At 40.8% G+C, this 12,346-nt stretch overlaps 2 protein-coding genes across 2 annotated transcripts; one reads left to right on the top strand and one right to left on the bottom strand.

Annotated features, from left to right (window-relative positions):
• Window positions 1-283: 283 nt before the first annotated feature.
• On the top strand, window positions 284-5,891 carry fgf19 (fibroblast growth factor 19). Its single transcript, XM_005949754.2, has 3 exons — window positions 284-512; window positions 613-716; window positions 3,383-5,891. The coding sequence occupies exons 1-3, from the start codon at window positions 305-307 to the stop codon at window positions 3,695-3,697; spliced, it is 627 nt and encodes a 208-aa protein (XP_005949816.1). The 5' UTR covers window positions 284-304; the 3' UTR covers window positions 3,698-5,891.
• Window positions 5,892-7,984: 2,093 nt separating this feature from the next.
• zgc:153993 (uncharacterized protein LOC767645 homolog) lies at window positions 7,985-10,898 on the bottom strand (the record flags this gene model as incomplete). Its single annotated transcript, XM_005949753.2, is given in 4 exon segments — window positions 7,985-8,812; window positions 8,909-9,013; window positions 9,443-9,575; window positions 10,738-10,898. Coding segments are annotated over 4 exon segments (498 nt in total), but the record flags the coding sequence as incomplete, so codon positions are not given.
• Between the last annotated feature and the right edge of the window lie 1,448 nt (window positions 10,899-12,346).

The raw sequence follows: 12,346 nt of genomic DNA, 5'->3' as shown, positions 1-12,346 counted from the left end.
TTTACGTGCTGTTCTTAACATCATATATTGTTCATAAAGAAAAACCTATATGACTGTATTTACAGTCTGCACGACAGTCCGTATATGGCGGCACATTCAGCTGATCTTTGACTCTAACATGACTTGGGCTCGGCTGGGGCCAGCGGCGAGCCATGATTCAGTTGGATGTTGTGCAGGGGTGTGTTGTGGTTTGTTTCTGGGAAAAGGGGTTATCTGCAGCTGATAAGAGCCACGTTTAAAAGGCTGCGCAGGAAGAGGTCCACTTACTTCACTACCAGCTGGAGGGAGCCACAACACGCGAATCATGCTGCTGCTCCTCATCGTATCCACGGTCAATGTGCTGTTTGGTGTTGGAATGGTTTGCATGCCCCTGTCAGACAACGGGCCCCACATCGCCCACGGCTGGGCCCAGGTGGTGCGGCTCAGGCACCTTTACGCCACCAGGCCAGGAATGCACCTGCTGATCAGTGAGGGCGGACAGATCCGTGGTTCTGCCGTCCAGACTCTGCACAGTAAGTGGAACACTTTGAAGCGCAGAGTCAAAAGGCTGCAAACTGCAGTATTTCTTACTAACCGCAGTGTGCTTCGCCGTGGGGAACATTTCCATTTTAGGCCTAATGGAGATTCGTCCAGTGGGTCCAGGCCGTGTTGCCATCAGAGGGGTGGCAACCGCAAGGTTTCTCTGCATAGAAGACGACGGCACACTGTACTCATCGGTGAGCATAATAATAATAATAATACTAACAAAAGGAGAAGAATACATATTTTTATTTATATCACTTATCAAAACAAGAGATGCAAAATTCTTTCCAAAATCACACATAAAAGACTAAAATACAATGTAGAAGGACAAGAAATAACTTTAGCATATCTAATTAAGTGACACATGCAGTTCATTAAAAACACGACAAATGTCACACACTTGTGTTGTGTGCAGATTGAGTGATGCTGATATCAAACAGTAAAGCATACATGTGTAGTAAAAGTGACACGTGCAATGTTTAAGCTCAGAGTGTAAATAGAACAAACAAAATAGAAAAATGGCAACATAAACAAATGAAAAAACTAATTATTACTAAATATTATTACTAATATCTGTCAGTTATTACATGTTTTTACAGTTAAGAATACAATTTTTAAAAAATGTTATCAATTAATTCAGTCATTGTTTCAGTTCCAAATGATAAAAGTTGTGAGGGAGGGGGGGTGTTTTCGTGGTAGCTAACATTTTTTCTAAATGTTACATCTCACGATGGAGTCATGAGCAGCTTCTTCCTCCTCACCTTTCAGCGAGTCCTAGAGCCCAAACAGATTCAGAAAGCAGCTCCAAGCAAAAGTAAATGCTCGTTTTGGAAATGTCTGTGAAATCCCAGCACTGGAGAGTTTGTTCTGTATTACCAAGCAAACTACCCAACATGAAAGTAAGAATATGTGACCCCACACAAAGACCAAGTTTATATTCATGCTGCTTGTGTACTTTCCTGTGAAACATAACATTTTCACTCTGTGCAGTCCTGTACGACTTTAAGTGCATGCCCTGATTGTAGAGCCACCTTCAGCAGCAATGTTCATCAGGAGGACTTTATTCCCTCACATTACTGTGGAGGAATTTTGGACCACAATGATGTGCAAGTCGCTTTGGTTCATTTGTTTATGCACAGCTCTCTTAAACCTACACCACAGCATGTTGGTTGGGTGGAGTTCTGCACTTTGGCTGGGCCACTGCAACATCTTAATTCATTTTTTTCAGCCATTCTGTTGTAAATGTATTGCTATGATGGGGATCATTGTTCTGCTGAATGACCCATTTTCAGGCAGTCGTTCGGCTCAGCTTACTTTGGTGTACAGAAGAATACACGGTTGACTCAGTGACTGTAAGGTGCCCAATGATCAGCGCTCCAGCACAGTGCTCACAGTTGCTTTGAGATATTTGTGTTCATATACTGTGCTCGGTTTTCTCCAAGCTCGTGCTGTACATCATGGCCAGACATCTCTACTTGGACTTTGTTCCAGATGTTTTGTGGTTTGTTTGTTGTTGCCGTCATGTTCTTTTCAGAGAGAAGAAGCAACTTGTTCAGTCTTTTTCTAAATTTGCTGTGATGAATTTTAACGTTTAACATACAAACTGAGGCCTATCGAGTTAGAGATGCAGGTCTCGGGTCTTTTGGCAGTTTATCTGAGCATTGCACAGTCTGACCTTGGGGCTAATTTACTGGATCATCCACACCTGGGAAGACTGAGACACGTGAACACAGACCTGCAAAGTGCCTAAAGTCCTGCTTTTGTGGAGCACCTGGCTGCTGCTTCTCCTCTTAATTCCTATGGAAGCAGTACAGGTGCATTTAAGCTTTCACAGGATTGCACAGCCATGTGAATATTCCTGATCCTTTCTGCCTGTGACGCAACTATGTTATATTTATGTACTGCAACAGCTATAATAGTTACAATACCAACTGCAGTTGCATCTCATCCAGCAATTGCTAATACGCTTTACCTCACACAGACAATCACGGTGAAACCATGATGACCACAGGTCGTCTAAAACGGAGTCGTGTTTTCTTCTCTTCATATGACGAGACACACATGACAAGTAAAATAGAGGCAAAATAAGCTTCTTCTTCATCTTTGTGCTCTTTGTAAAATAGCAAAAACCTGTTGGAAAAAAGTTTTAACTGATTAATAATTAATCTTTCTCTATTTCATAATCTGCACAGTTCGACTGAAATGCGATTATTACTGGTTTAAACTTTATATTCTGATACAGCACTTTTACTTCAATAAATACTGTAGTTTCACTTGGTGTCAAGCTGACATTTGAACTCTAAGTGGGGAACTGTTATTCCATAAAGAAAGTAGAAGTACGTTTTAACTGCAAACTTCTTCAGCGGCTATTCTAGAAAGGTTTCTGTAGACACAAGTGACGCAAGGTCTGCCGTGCTTGTGATATGTTGTTAATCGTCTCCATATTCACTGCAAGCAGCAGAGTCATTCATTCAAATAGTTGACCAGTTCATCAACCTTTGTTCAGTGTGGTGCAGGGCAGGATGTGTTTGCAAAGTGGAAAAAGCTGAATGAAAAGACCCAGCAGCACCAACAACAACCTTGGCCTCTGGCTGGGTATCTTTGGTCAAAGCAAACAGCCATCGAAGAACTTGCAGTGCCATTTACGTATGTTTTTTGTGTGTGTTTTTGTTAATAGTCCCTGTTAACCCTTACCCCTCTTTGTACAACATGTATATAGGATCAGCAAACAAATGCATTTTGAGTGGAAACAAATGCCAAAAAGCCATATTGTTTTTACTTATTTCAAATAAAGGATACAATAAAGTATATTGTAGAATGTGCAGAGTGATGCATGTGAATGTAATGTGAACTTTTCCAGCATGCCTACAGCAGAGAGGACTGCATCTTCAGAGAGGAGATCTTGCCAGATGGGTACAACATCTATATCTCTGACAGACATGGAGTCCTGCTCAGTCTGGGAAACCACCGGCAAAGACTGCAGGGCTTAGACCGAGGAGATCCAGCCCTGGCCCAGTTCCTCCCCAGGATCAGCACTCTGAATCAAATCCCTTCCCCTGGGGCAAAAATCGGTGACCGCATGGAAGAAGCAAAAACAGAAGAACCTGTGGACACAATAGATTCATTTGGAAAGTTCTCTCAGATCATTGACAGCCCCAGCTTCCATAAGAGATGAGCCTGCAGCTCTAAGACACCTGCTAATGCATGTGCCAAGGCGTGTCTGTGCATTATTCTCCGAGTGTTGTAAAACCAGCGACTGGGTGCAGCATTCCTGTACCGGGGAAAGTACCTGCCCGCACTGTTAAGTCCAAAAGACTCCAAGTGACCCAAAAGACTACAAGAGCAGATCCAACGGAGTGGAGGACAGGTGTAGTGTGCTCTCCAGGACACTGGTACGACAAGGTGAGGGTGCTCACTGACCACAGGCAAACAAAAAGCAACACAAACACATGCAGGAAAAGGAATTAGTCAGGCTGACTGAGAAGGAGCGCCGTAAATGCTGTAACACTAAAGAAAGAGTCCGACGTATTCCTGAAATATGAAGCAGGATTTAGGCGTAGTGAGGTAACCTCTGCTTTAGCCTTGGGTTTTACTGTCAATGAGGTGCTCTTTTCACATCGCCACAGTAAATTATGCTCTGGAGCAGATAGTGTTCAACATAAGCAATCAACAGATACAAAACCTTGGTGCAGGCAATGAGAGGGTTTCTGGTTTGTGAACACTTTTAAAGACTTTTCCTGAAAACCATCAATGGATTTTTTTTACCCTCTTATGTATACAGGATGTAGCAGTGATGCTGATAAGTTGACACACAACTGGATTTTTTTATTTAATTTCATTTTATCCTAATTTAATTTTTCCCAGCTTTTTACAGACCACTCAGAATGCTTAACGCTATAAACTAAACACTTCTTAATACGACCTTTTTAATATTGCTTAGCCTGATGTTAGTAGTGGGGTAAGTTCAGTCACAGATACAGACTGAACTTACCCCATACAGATGTACAGATGAGGATAATATGAATATGTTGAACTGGCCTCTGTAGGAAAGAAGGCAAGTGGTGACTGAGGGTAGACTATCTGTCTGAACTGAAGATGATGTGTGGAATAAGATCAGCACAAAGGAGGAGGCAGTACCTGTTTGGACATCATGTTTCCACACTGAGCTCTGTCCAGTAATGTCTGAAGAACTTCACGACTACAGTATAAAGTGTAGTTTGTACTGTAAAACTACAGCAAGTGCTTTAGTTTTTAAATATCAGTGTCATTCCTGTTTAATCGTTGTACCTTCATATTTACTCACTATGTCCTGTTTCCTGTTACATGTAAGGATGTAGGAGTGGCTCATCCAGCGGTTTGCACCTTAAGCTCGACACTGTACACCAGTTTGTCACAGACACTTTCATCAGTGTGACAGTATGTGTGTGTGATAGATTGTTGTATAAAGCCTGTGAGTGCTCCAGGGAAGAATCAGTCCCGCACTTTGTACATCATAGATCATATATCCAGTGAGGTGCTTTAAATATGTACTAATTTAATATGATAAACCATTTCATGCTTGGTCACTGTGTAGTTTTGTTGCTCTTAGATATATTTTAATTTTTTTAATATAAATAATCATTTGCACAACACACAAAGTATATCAAAGAAGCACTAGCAGTGTATAATCCCAACAGGCTATGTGCTGCAGGCTTTTAAGGTGGCTATAAATAAACAATTGCTTAAATACCTGGTACTATATCCCGCTGTTAAAGTTCATTACAGGCCAACAGTGCTTTTACTTTGAAACTTCTTAAACGAGCTGTTTTAAATTGTCCATGGTTTATTTGAAGAATTTCAGTGAGGGTTTAGAGCTCATCATCGCACAGAAAAACATTTTAATAAATATGAAGAGGTTAATAAATGAAAGTCTAAACATGATACTATACGCGGCTTAAATCTAAATTGGATGCAGGTATTGTGCTATGGGGGTAAAGATTTTCTGTATCTGTCCTTGTGGTGCTGAGACAGAAAGAGATGTTAGAGAAAGTGTTCACCTGCACCCCCAGTAATTATCCACAGTCACAGAGCTCTGCACGACCTCTGCTTCAGAAAGAGCATCATTGTTGTCAGCTCGCATCCAGCTCCAGCACTTTAAGCCTGCCTTGCCTGGATTACAGGTGCTGATGGCCAAATGAAGCTTTGAAGCTTGTGTTGAAATACGGTTCATTACTCGAAGCATTTCAACACAGTCCTCTCTGCTGACATCTGGTGGCCAAAAATATGAAGAGCAGCTTGAAACTACAAAATAAAACGAGCTGCTTCATTATGACTGCAGAGTGGAGCTCTGTCTGTTATTGGGCCGCCGTTGTGTTGCTTTGAACATGTATTATTTGGGGTAAAAAAAATTGTTATGTTTATTTGTTTAATAAATAATTTTCACTCACGTTTGCAGTTTGGTCTTTTTACACAATATTCGAAGGGAAAAAGAAAAAGGCACAAAATGTTCTGATATATTTGTGGGTCTTTTCTTATTTGTTTGTTTGTTTTGTACTGCCTGAACACTGACGTGGCCCTCCAATGAGATGACATCCCTGCAGTGGCCCACAGCTCATTTCAGTTTGAAACCCCCGACAGTTCAGATTAGCAGTAAAATGTTTACTACATTGATTTTCTTTCTTTTGTAAAACTAAATAATTCAAAGATAATGAACGGTGTAAATAAAAGCTTGATGAGGTAAGCTATCTACCACTGCTACAGTTTGTTTGCTTTACAATGAACTCCCAGAAGTGTCCCAGACACTTCGGGTTTCCTAATTAAAAGTGGCACTGTACAACTATTTACAACAAAACCTTTCTCCATCTACTTCAGTTAGTGTTTTGCTGCCCTTTCCCCCCCGTTTCAAATTATGTAGCATATTAAGAAACCAGCTGCAGAGGTTTGTTATTTCAGTATTTTGTGAAACCTTCAGAAAAACTGTTGTCATTGCTCCTTTCCATTCTTGTGAAGACACTGGGCTCTTAGCACATCACAAGTTACCAACAAATCCGTGTACATGCTGAAAACTGTTCACCAAAGCGTTTCCAGTTGCTAAATGTTCCCTTTCTGTGCACAGCTTCAGTCCTTGTATTGAACTTTTAAAGATCTTACCCTATATTCACAAAGTTTCATGGTACAATGACTTATTCCTAGTGACAAAGTTCTGAGACAATTCTTATATCATGTTTTTCCCCTCAAACGTTGCCAAAGGCTTAAAAAGAAAATGTTTGAAATGGAGACAACGTGTAGTGTAATTGGAGCAGTTAATTCATTTTTATTTTGAGCTTAGAAGAAGCCACAGAACACAGGTCCACACCAGGTCGTCTTAGGAATTTTGTGTCATTTTCTCCAGAAAGAGACAACGGCTCAGACAATTCATAGAAATGCTGCCATTACCAGACATGGCTTACAACTAATTTGCATCTGCAGTCTCTCGGGAGGTCATCACGTACTGTCTATTTTTTTTTGGGCAATATCCCACAGATGTTGGAAAATGTAGCTTTTCTTCTCATCTGGAGCTGATAATAAGAACCTGCAGCTATTCCAGCAGCATGTGTGTTTAGCAGAAGAGTTTGGGTGCTGAACTGGGCTGCCTGCAGTCGAGACTCGACCTTTCCCCAGCTGAGAACATCCTCAGTTCCCAGACCTTACCTGCCGATATTAAAGAATAGGATGCTACACAGTGGGAAACTTATCCATGGCCCAAATCTTTTGAGAGATGTTGCTGCCATCGAATTCAAAATGAGCTCATATTTTTCTTGAAATAGTTCCCAGGTTAAACCTTTTCTATGTTCGTTTGTGAATTAAATATGGGTTTATGAGATTTGCAGACCCCAAACTTAAGATAACCTCTTCCTATTTACTTTCAAATAGAGCTGCCAATTGTTAAGTGGGTCGAATGAACAAGACATGACAGAACACACACAGACTGAGTTATTACTAATTGTTCATTTTGGATTTAATGCTGGAAATGCATTTCAAAAGATGCTGTCTTTATTTATTATTTTTTTCAAAAACAACAGTCTGAGAAAAACTTCAGGAACTCGAGAAAATAAGTCCTTGAGTCTCCCTGATACAGAATCGACCCGGATACTTTCTGTCTTTTGTGATGCTCATTTTGAACTTGACCATGTCTACATGGAGCTGCTACCACATAACTAGCTGTTAGTGGCTGGTGCCTGTAGATCTTTGATCATTAATGGTGCTGTACAGGTGTGTAAAATACTCATGACAGAGATGATATAAAGCTACACGGTCTCGCCTCCTCTTTGTGCCCTGGAGGATGGAACGTCTGCGTTTCACTTTTTCTTTGGTCCAACTAGAAAAGACAGCAGCATTTCTGCATTTCCCCCAACATGTTTGTAAACAACATTTCAGGTCTTTTGTTGCTCTTCTTTTTTATTTAAATTTGCATAGAAAACAAACAAACACTAAATATTTATGATTTCTTTTTACAGTTTTAATTAAATAGGGTTTACATTTATTCCAAACCATTGCACTTTGTTAAAACATTGTTTTCTTGATAAAAGCTTATTTAACCAACACATTTTCCCCTTTGTAATTTCAAATTATTTGTTGAAACAGTTCAGTGAAGAAGTCTTTCAGAAAACTCACTTTGAGGATTCTTGTCCAGTTTTTAAAATCCATAAAAGGAACATTAGCATTTTTTTACAGTGTGATTTGACGTCCTTTGATACTAGAAACCTAAACAAGTATATAAAAAGACTTTAAAGAGACAAGACTGTCTGAGACAGAATACAACATAATTCAAATTTCAGACACCAGCTACGGTGAAACTATGGCACATTCAGTTGGCTTAATTAAGATAATTATGTTGTTGTAAACTCCCTCAGGTGTGGTTCAGGTAAGATCGGGAGCAACAACAGCATCGGCTGACAGCTGAGAGCCTCCAGTGTTAGCTACAGCAGCTCAGAAATTCATGGCAGCCACTGATCACCTGCTAGTGAAGAAAGGCTGAGATGCTCACTGGACATCTGGCAGCAAAAGCGCTTTTGTTCTTTGAAACCTGAGAAAAGAGAAGATCCGTCCCTGTAAGCACAGTACTTTACCTCCTCTTGTTAATGAGATGGAGGCTGAGGAGTGACTGATTTCCTAACAAGCCGTCTGTATCCAGATGAAGGCACTGCAGTCTTGGTTGTGAGGTCCGATGTTTTTATCGTACTTTCCGGTAGTAAACAAAGGCTACCACCAATACTACTGATGCTACCATGGCTGCTGTCCTCCATCGAGAGAAACCACGGATCACCCCCTCCTGCAAGATCAACAGATCAATATTAGGAGCTGTGGATGTACCTGAGGCGTCCAAACAGAAGACCGCAATGAGCTTTATGAACGTTTACTCACTTACCCAGCCCCCTTGTGCCACAAGCCAGCTGTAGACCTGCTCCCTGATGACCTGGAGGACCCAGCTGATGATCATTTGGATGTTCTCTAAGTGATTGGCGGTAATAGCCTTTAAAGGAGAAACAGATATGGAACAAAGCCATTAACATAAGTCGTAGGAACCCTGCTGTCAAATGTGCATAAGACCCTCCTGCAGGCATTGTTAGCCCTGTATGCACACTTACTACAAGTCTGTATTTCTTTAATTAATGTGAGGAATTTTGACAGAATGCTGAACGTACTGGAACCTCAGTGAGGAAACATTACTTACAGTGCAGAGATTCCACCAGAAGAGCTGTTAAGCCCAGTGGCTGCAACACGTTTGTGCCACAGCAATTGCGGCCCTTTTGTGGGGGCTTTTTCTCACACCCATTATGTTTGTACGTTTGGTGGGTGTGAGAAAAAGACACGCTGGGGAATTCCTTTCCTATATCCAGCATGAGGAGAAAGATTCTGACAGGCAGGGATCACAGAATACCAGCTGTGGCAGATGGTGTACCTTGTGTATAAGTTTACAGGCCAGATGGAAGAGAGCCACTACTCGACCCCAGTTGATGCCATCAGCAAAGATGTTTCTTGCAACTGCCATGAAGACATCTTGAACGCAGTTCCCCTGAACCTGGTTTATCAGTCTGATGGGAGGAAATGGACACATTCAAATATGAGAATGATTTGACTAAACTGATTTACTGACCCAAATTCTTCTTGCAAGTACTGTTCATAGTTCAGATCTGCTCGCTCAGCAGTTTAATCGTATACCGACTTGTCATTCAAGTGCAACACAAACAATGTGAGTTTCCACAAAAGCTTTGAAAAACATTGCTGGCCACCAGCGCTACCCCTCAGCCTCCTGGTATCATTTTGAAAACCTCAGGTGACATCTTTGTCTTTAATGTGTCCACAAGATTTTCAGAAGACATGACCTCTGACCCCGAGGTTGAGGTCACTGAGATCCGAACTCGACAGAGGTTTTTAGTAGCTGCACCCATTAGATTAATGGCAAAATCCTTAAGTTATCGCATTCACAAACTTGAGCACCCATGCTGTCTGTTCACCCAGCACGGTGACCACAATGCCACATCAGCCTTTTACAGCTGAGGAGTTAAAGCAGGGGTGGGGAACTCCAGGCCTCGAGGGCCGGTGTCCTGCAGGTTTTAGATGTCACCCTGGGTCAGCACACCTGAATCACATGATTAGTTCATTACAGGCCTCTGGAGAACTTCAGGACATGTTGAGGTCATTTAGCCGTTTGAATCAGCTGTGTTGGATCAGGACACATCTAAAACCTGCAGGACACCAGCCCTCGAGGCCTGGAGTTCCCCACCCCTGGGTTAAAGAAAGTGGCTCAATATTTTAATTCACTGCTAGAGAGCAGCAGTAGGTGGAGCCAATTCTCCAGTCAGTACCACTGTGCTACGAGATAGCATCATGGAAAGAGCCATGGTCAAGCTCAAGAAATGACACGTTCCAGTTTGTGTTTTTCCCAGATTTTCATCGTTACACTGGAAGTATAGAGTGAACTTTAACTGACATGAGTTAGGACATCGCACCGGGATATTAGGAGAGATGGGTGATGAAATCCTGCATTTTAGTGTCACCAGTCACATTCAAAAGTTTGCCTTATATTTACATAATATGTAAAAAATTGCTTTAAACACATTGAACTTTGAAAAGATGAAAAGAAAGTGAGGTTTTGCATTGTAAATCTGCCAATAGTAGTGTCAGCATGATGTGGAAAGAGCATATCAATTAATTGGTATTCAAAGAATCTGCTGAAACAGCTGATGCAGTCACCTCTGAAGCTCAGCATTGCGGTTTAAACTGTCGGCTATCTTGCGCAGCTGTTCTACCACTTCTTTGACTTGTGGATCCTGTTGTTCATCTGGCCTTCCTCCCAAATCCTCAGAAGTCACGTGTCGACTGGGCTCCTCTGTGTTTATATGTGCAATCACATACCTGTAGCAGACAAAAAAAAACACCCACAATTTTATTATACAAAGATTCTCCTCAGTAAACTTCAAACAACACCAAATCACAGCAGCGGTCACTTCAAGGCGCTTTATATTGTAGGACCCTGCAATAATACAGAAAAAACAGAAAACCCCAACAATCAGAAGATCCACTATGAGCAAGCAAGCAAAAAAATCCCTTTTAACATGGAGAACCCTCCAGCAGAACCAGGCTCAAGGAGGGGCAGCTATCTATTAGGGGGACTGCATCACAGGAAGTAGAGCAGGTCATTTACCAGAGGTGGGACCAAGTCATTGTTTTGCAAGTCTCAAGTAAGTCTCAAGTCTTTATCCTCAAGTCAGAGTCGAGTCTCAAGTCACTGGTGTAAAAGTCCGAGTAAAGTCAGAAGTCTGAAACTTTGAATTTCAAGTCCTTTCGAGTCTTAAAAAAAAGAAAAAGAAAAAAGCATGTTCCAGTTATGCTAAATGTAAATATTAGACGATTTTTAAATCTGTGTTTTTCTCAACACATGACAAAATAGTGAACTTAGAAAATATACACAAATTGTGAAATTGCACCTCAATTAAACCTAGCTCCAAGAATAATTTTCACGACAGTTCTGAGATAAGCTGCATGTTATTCTTGGATGCACTTGTAGGACCGGCTTTAAAATCGCATGACAAAAATATCATACACATTAAAAAAAACTGCATCACCAACGTAGCCTGGACAACATTTGCTAGTAAGATGAAGTCATGATCTCATCGTAGCAAAAGAGAAGCACCACCTACCGTTCTTTATGCAACGGTAGGTGCATAAAGACAGTCTTCAACTGTCGGACAAAGTTGGAAGTTGTTCCATCTCTGTCTGTGATTCTCTTCTTGCATGTTTTGCATATTGCATTTCGTTTTTTTGTTGACTACTTCATAGTAGTCAAAAAATAACTCCTTGCAGCATTTTTGAGTGTTTTTTTGTTGTTGTTTTTTTTTTTTAAATCTGGTTAATGTGATTGACTGTGCTACAGCTCACGCACACATACATACGGAGTGTGGTTTGAATAAATGAATTGAATTAATGGTGCACACTTTCTATATAATATGCGTGTTAAATTTTATATTTGGGGTTAGGGCTGCTCGATTATGGCAAAAATGATAATCACGATTATTTTGACTGACATTGAGATCTCGATTATTTGACGATATTTATTTAACAATAACAATGTGTTGAATAATGACTTTAAAGATTGTCAAAAAATAATATAAAATAGTGTGCAAATACTGATAACAGTGCAAATGTTTGCAATATAAGAAATAAATGAAAAATATAAACATCTGTGTTTAGTGAGCTTTGCAGTGTTGCTCTGTGGTGCAGCTACGACACCGAGCAAAGTTTACACACTGTGTCTACTTGATCCACGTCTGACTGAACCCATAATGTTTCCACACCACTGAAG

The sequence above is a fragment of the Haplochromis burtoni genome, unplaced genomic scaffold, assembly GCF_018398535.1.
Source record: "Haplochromis burtoni strain Fernald_Lab_line unplaced genomic scaffold, NCSU_Asbu1 Contig_709, whole genome shotgun sequence".
Classification (NCBI taxonomy): Eukaryota; Metazoa; Chordata; class Actinopteri; order Cichliformes; family Cichlidae; genus Haplochromis; species Haplochromis burtoni.
Note: the sequence above shows the minus strand (reverse complement) of the source record. Positions and strands in the feature narration are given on the sequence as shown.

Bases quoted from the DNA above. Each gene is read 5' to 3' on its own strand.
- fgf19 (XM_005949754.2), top strand. From the start codon at position 305: ATGCTGCTGCTCCTCATCGTATCCACGGTCAATGTGCTGTTTGGTGTT. The intron at 513-612 runs GTAAGTGGAACA...TTTCCATTTTAG, and splicing joins TGCCGTCCAGACTCTGCACA to GCCTAATGGAGATTCGTCCA. The intron at 717-3,382 runs GTGAGCATAATA...GAACTTTTCCAG, and splicing joins ACGGCACACTGTACTCATCG to CATGCCTACAGCAGAGAGGA.